General features: G+C 40.4%; 2 protein-coding genes across 2 annotated transcripts in view; one reads left to right on the top strand and one right to left on the bottom strand.

Annotated features, from left to right (window-relative positions):
• Window positions 1–1,737, top strand: part of SARC_09868 (hypothetical protein) — a 4,687-nt gene extending 2,950 nt beyond the window's left edge. Inside the window, exons 4-6 of the mRNA XM_014296103.1 lie at window positions 69–203; window positions 1,024–1,151; window positions 1,609–1,737. Coding sequence (XP_014151578.1) covers window positions 69–203; window positions 1,024–1,151; window positions 1,609–1,726 — 381 coding nt within the window. The 3' untranslated portion in view covers window positions 1,727–1,737. The remainder of the gene's footprint in view (window positions 1–68; window positions 204–1,023; window positions 1,152–1,608) is intronic.
• Window positions 1,738–1,927: 190 nt separating this feature from the next.
• On the bottom strand, window positions 1,928–3,283 carry SARC_09869 (serine/threonine protein kinase). Its single transcript, XM_014296104.1, has one exon. The coding sequence runs from the start codon at window positions 2,950–2,952 to the stop codon at window positions 1,957–1,959; it is 996 nt and encodes a 331-aa protein (XP_014151579.1). The 5' UTR covers window positions 2,953–3,283; the 3' UTR covers window positions 1,928–1,956.
• Between the last annotated feature and the right edge of the window lie 3,258 nt (window positions 3,284–6,541).

Genomic DNA, 6,541 nt, shown 5'->3' on the forward strand with positions numbered 1-6,541 from the left:
CATTTACGTTCGCACATATCTTTACAAACACAATCAGCTAACCCACCCTGGACGACCATCGTTACCAGATCAACGAGTACCAGCCCACCCACGGGTGCCCTCCGCACATAGACGCCCCCTCCGTCGGCCCAGTGATTGCCATGTTCAGTCTAGGAACACCGACTGTGATGACTCTTCGGAACCCTCGGGAACCAGCTCACACGGTGTGTAGTCGCGAAGGGTTATTGTTGGACTATAATTGTGCCGTTCAGTTGTTATACACATGTGCGTGGTTCAGTACCGGTGCCGGTGAGAGCCATACTCATCACAATCACCGGATGATATGGCTTTTAAAACCTCTTCTTTTGGTGGGGGGGGCTCTATGATGCCTGTCGATGCGAAGTATGACAATAAGGTGTTTGTTGCAGCGGAAAACATTTCTATGTACGATATATAAAATGTCTTCCATTTGTACGATATATATATACTGTCCTACTGTCTTCCATATGTGTGATATATATGCTGTCTTCCATATGTATGATATGTATACTGTCTTCCATCCATATGAATTGCCGCAAGCGGGACTACACTCGAGTCGCACGCACTTATTTCCTGCAACCGGGGTGTTTATAAGTTCTGCAACAAATTAATGGTCCAAGCATTCATCTGTGTACATGCTCTGTATAGCGGAAGCTTGATTTGTCCAAAAAGGGATGTGATGCAATGTACACACACGAGCATATTAGCGGAGTATATTTTCTTTTACTGCTTGCTGAGAAAGAGAGTTTCGTCTTCATTCGATGTGAGGTTAGGCATTTTAATCAATATCAATCGCCTTCATTTTGGGGTCCTGATTAAGCACGCGCTACTTATTTCGGTCACAATGTCCACCTGTCAGTACGAATCAGAGTCACTGTGTGCGTAGACCCCCGAGAGCACTTTCTGTTACCTTGCAATGTGGGATGGTACACCGATGTTGAACACTCCGGTCCGTTTGTCTGCTTGTGCACCTTTCAATACTTCAATCGAACCCATCCAATGCAGGGACGTATACTGCTAGAGGAACGATCGTGCCTAGTTCTTAGTGGACAGGCACGTGGTGAGTGGTTACATGGCGTTGATGGCAATGCGACACAGCCGTTCAAAGACCAGACTATTAGCAGAGGCCACAGGTAGGGCTCTAGACACGAACACCTGTTGCCGGCATGATTTGCACTGAGCTTCTTTTGCTTCGTGTGGTCTTTGGCGTCTTCACCCTGCGTGATAGCAGAACTAGATATCAGGCTATCAGTATCGTTTGTTGTTGAGGGGTCAAGTTTCATGGGGATGGACCTCATTGGGTTGTGATTTCTTGGTGAGTGTCAGTAACCTGATGGAACTGATCGCTGGTAAGACGGTTTGGTTAGGGACGTCCATACCCTCATGGCAGAATGTGTTGCATACCTGCTACTTGATTTCGTATGGATTGATGGTCTGTGCTGAGGACTCTATAGCATCGCATGTCGTGAACAGTATCTGGTGTCCGTTTAATAGTACAATGCTTTATCCTCTCATCATCATGGTTCGCTATAGATACAAGCACTGTCTAATTTTGTATCTGATATTTCACTTGGTGGTACATGCTTACAGGTATTCGGTAGTATTCTGGGCTACTCCACCCAAATACGAGAAAGCACTTGGTGATGTGGAAAACTCGCCTAAGACGATTGTTTTCAAAACGGCCTCTACGAGCAAACGCCGGTTCTAGAATAAATATCATGCATTAATATTGGGTTGTTAGGGCGAATTGCGGACTGCGTGATTGAAAAACCTTATCCCTATTCTACTGAGCTATTCTACCACATACTGTGCAATAACTAGAATGAGGTAGCACTACCCATCGTACATTGTTATATGAGAGGTGTAGCTTACTGTTTTGCAAACCGGAATGTGTGCGCACGCCCTTTATGTTCTCTTCTTTTTCATTTTTACAATTTATTAAGGGTTTATCTTATTCTGCCATTTAATCAAGTATTCAACCACCTGACCAATTCTCCATCGTTTTCTAGGATCGATCTGAAGCATATTTCTTAAAAGCGTCCGCATTTCGGGATCAAACGTGGCCCACACTTTCTGGGTGCCAAGATTCCTATTGTCGTGCTGATATATCGAGTAATTCGTATCCTTCAAAGATGCTTCTTTGAATGGCAATTTGCGCGAGAGCATGGAATAAAATGTGACGCCCAATGACCAAACGTCACACGCCTTTAAGTCCACATTTAGAACCTGGTCACCCCAGGAATCATGCATTTGCTGTGCTACAATCAATTCGGGCGCGATGTATTGCATTGTACCTATCATGTACTTCTTGATGGTTTCGTCGACGTACGCAGCATCCCCAAAGTCAACAAACTTCATGGATCCATTGGTTGTGTCCGAGCAGATGTTGTCAGGCTTGATATCTCTATGAACGACACCCTTTGAATGCATGTGTAAAAGCCCACTCGCTAATTGTCTCGCATATGAAACAAAAACCTGTGCATTCATCCCTTCTCGTTTCCTGGTGACCACCTCAACCAAGTCACCGCCGTCTAAAAGCTCCATCAAGATGTAAACCTCGCGATTATCGAAGTCCTTCAACATATTCGCAACTCCGGCTATATTAGGGTGCTCGCTTACAGTTTTTTGTATGTCGAATTCGCGTTTTATCTGGGACAAGAACGGCCATTTTACCTTCTTCAGAGCAATCTGCTTACGCATAACTAGATCGGTACATTTCGACACCACAGATGTTGAGCCACGTTGTAGTATCTTCTCGTTCTTGAAACGTCTGGATGGGTCGCCTCGGAGAGACCGCTGGCGAGTTTGTGTAAGCGTAGGCCTTCGTGCAACGTTCGGTGTATCAATTGATATCACGTTTTTGTTCGGGATGCTGCCTACTTGTAGCTTTGTTGTTACGGATGAATTGCCAAAACAGGGGACGAATGACATCATTAACGTAAACGTCTAAAATCAAATATTAAAGTATGTGTTTATGTGTTGTGATGAATCCTAAAATGAGGCACACGCATCAAAGCGAATCGTATTTGTAGTACATATTAAATCTCCTCGAGTGCAATATACTATAGTTGCAAATATAAAACTGTGAACGAGGGGCTTGAACTTTGAACAGACGGCTCACTTCTGTACTTTTCTCCCAGAGAGGGCCAGAGGATCTGAGAAATGATCCGGTCGGCCTTTCTTGTAACAAAAGTGAGTACACCCTACGAAACAAAAGTATATTTTTATGAACTATATTTAAATAAATAAATAAAATGAAAATCAGCTGTATAAAATGGCCTGTACTCTGTGGTTACCTGAACTCAGGGCTGGCTAGTAGCTACTCTCACTCCAACAGAGTCTGGTAATGTTTGCAGTTTGACTTTGATCCCAGGGCCAGGAGTCCAGGAGTCCAGGTCGTCCAGGACCCAGTAGTGAGTAGAGTCTATGTATTATTTATATATAGATATTTTATTGATTGTATCGCTGCAGGGAAACTGAATTCTGATCACACAAACCACAATAGTGGACCCTGTTGTGTTTTATATACATAAATCACATATCATGATTCCATACGGCATAAGGTGACACGGAGCTCTATCAAAAAAATGCTATATCATTGCTAATCTATATTGGAAGTAGAATCTGGTACACTAGGAGTTAATTTAAAGTTTCGAGAGTAATATAGCGACTGACAGGCATATTCAGATATTTACCACCCATACAGAATAACAGAGGTCAGATTTTCGCTGCCATTACAGACTACTGTACTCTACATACAGTGGAGTGAGTTTGAGTTCCAGACTTTAGAGGCTTGTTCATCATGTGGTGAACTGGAGTCTGTTGATGACTGGTCACTGGTGTTGCCTGTCAAAAGTAAAAACTAAAAACCACATCACATGAGATAAAAATTTGTTCATGTTTTACAAGACCACAAGAAAGAGTCAAAAGATTTCAAAAATAAACCCCCACAATTTTTTAATTGACACTCTTGTTGTTGACTTGTTGTTCGACAATCGACATTTTTTTTACCGAGGAATTGGTTTTTTTAATAAAATTGAACAAAAAAACCATCAACGACGTTTTGTTTCTATAAAACTACGGTCAAACTCTATTTATATTGTCCACCTCCATTATTGTTTACCTTTATTTTTGTCCAGTTCTACTCAGACGGACCCACTATTTTAAGTCCTTTATAAACTATATAGAAGGACAATCTGCAAACCTCTTGGATGCTACTCCGTGTTTAATGGGAAACTACAACTGCCAAAAGCATTGCCCATTCCTGGCTAAAATCAACTTGTCGTCCGGAGGGCGCCCAACCTGATAAATAATGCGCCCGAGTATGCCGTAGGGAAGAAAGCGGAATCATTGATCTCACAGCAAAGATCAAGTCATATTATATAACACTTATTTCCAACGAGCCCATAACATCCGCATTGATAATTGAAGTGAAAGATTGGGTTGATGAATCAACCGAAATGTAACCATCGAATATCGAAGAGATACTATCATATGAAGAGATGCTGGAGCTAAAAGTTGAGAAGGAAATACACGATGAGTGTGATGAAGACAGTGAAGAGTTCAAAACCACGAGTGAATAACAGAAGGATCATTTTGACCTCTTGAAGTCTTGTGAATACAATCGCGCAGAGAGTATCAAAACAATCCAAGCAATTGTCATGTTGTAGGCGCAGTACAAATCAACAGTCCAATTTTTGGCCGAAATAGGACCCTAGACAATAATCCAGGTTTGACTGTACCTACATATTTCTAAAAAAATAGCATAGCCTGATATGTATATGATAAGGTTCAATTCAGGGGGTGGGTCAAAAATACCCCCCCACCACCTCCAGTTAAAAGTACCCACAGCCAACTGCGGCACAGCCTCACAGGCCACAGCCCACAGTCCACAGGTCCACAGCCCACAGGCCATACTCCATACTGTCATCATTTTGCCGAGAAATCCGGAAGGCTCACTCTTGTTGTGGAGTTGGAACTTGTGGAAGCTGGGACATTAATCTGGTAAATGACAATAAATATACAAAACGACATGTCGTATTATCAATAGTAAATGAGGTCGTTCCAACGATATTTAAAAAAAATATCCTAGAAGATCAATTAAATAACATATTTAAAAAATATGTAAATAGTGGTTGACTCATGAGAGTATGACTGCCACTGGTTGGTACTTGGCACATAAATAGTTTTGGACCTTTGGCAATTTTAAAATACGGTAAATACCACAAGACACAAGTGTCAAGTGTGGAAGTTAAAAATTAGAAAGTGACTAAAATACTGGACATATGTGTATTTGTATTATGTTTTAAAAAAAAACGAGAAAAAAAAGAAGACTGACATACTGATGACACACGTAGCCTTCTAAATTATTTATATAAATATTTACAGAAGGCTATCACCTGGCTATGAGCCTATGACTGACAAGTATCTACAAATATATATATTTTTATAAAAAATATATGTAAATATTTTGAATATATTTTTAAAATAGCCGGCTTTTGTTTTTTTGTTTTGAGTTAAAAAAAAAGCCCCCAAAATAACAAAAAGACATACAGTCGTACACTGTACAGTGTATTTACAGTCGTATACTGTGTTAAGATTGCCTGAATTCTTAAAAAATATACACAGGTATATAATTAGCGTTTTACAATCAAAATATGAGTTTTACCTGGACGACATAAAATAACAATGCCTGTAAATCTATTTTTAGAATGTTATCTTATAATATAGCATATGTACCAAAACTGACTGTAAATGAAATCTTATAACGTGTTTTTATGCCTACTTTGAGCACATATCTTCCATTGTCGACTCACTTGGCCCAAGCTTCAAACGGGAATTTACTGACCACTTCTTCCCATCAATCTTTCCTAAACCACTACAGCGACTATGCGAGCCATTCCATATGTTCATACATTGTATCATACATACTTGCCATTTTTGAAAAAATAATATTATCCCTACTTCAAGCATACACGTGTATTTACATAGGGATAATATTATTTATTTCAAAAATGGCAAGTATGTATGATACAATATATGAACATATGGTATGGCTCTCATAGTCGCTGTAGTAGTTCAGGAAAGATTGATGGGAAGAAGCTTCATAGCGATCCTTTACAGGTGATAGTATGGGTGTAGTTGGCCTTAAACCTTTGATAGAACCCCTCCTAGTCGTAGTACCTATCTCGCGATTTATAGGAACAGTGGTAGTAGACGCAAGTATTATTTTCGATACTTTCGCATGCGCAGACGCATGCATCGGAGATTGTATTAGAGCGCAGCTATGTTAGCTTCCTACAACAATGTGCGTCGTCAATCTACAAGCTGCAATCTTCAGATAATGGTCGCACTAAAGTTGACCTTGTAATAAGTCGGGCCTCCACATTAGACTCTATGTTAAAAACTTACTCTTAAGCAGTACGTAAATTATAAACGTACTCTTAATAGTACGAGGAACTTAAGTTTCCTAAACGTACTCTTAATAGTACGAGGAACTTAAGTTTCCTAAAATGGGTTTAAT

Source organism: Sphaeroforma arctica (genome assembly GCF_001186125.1).
Source record: "Sphaeroforma arctica JP610 unplaced genomic scaffold supercont1.1067, whole genome shotgun sequence".
Lineage (NCBI taxonomy): Eukaryota > Ichthyosporea > Ichthyophonida > Sphaeroforma > Sphaeroforma arctica.

Bases quoted from the DNA above. Each gene is read 5' to 3' on its own strand.
- SARC_09869 (XM_014296104.1), bottom strand. From the start codon at position 2,952: ATGATGTCATTCGTCCCCTGTTTTGGCAATTCATCCGTAACAACAAAG.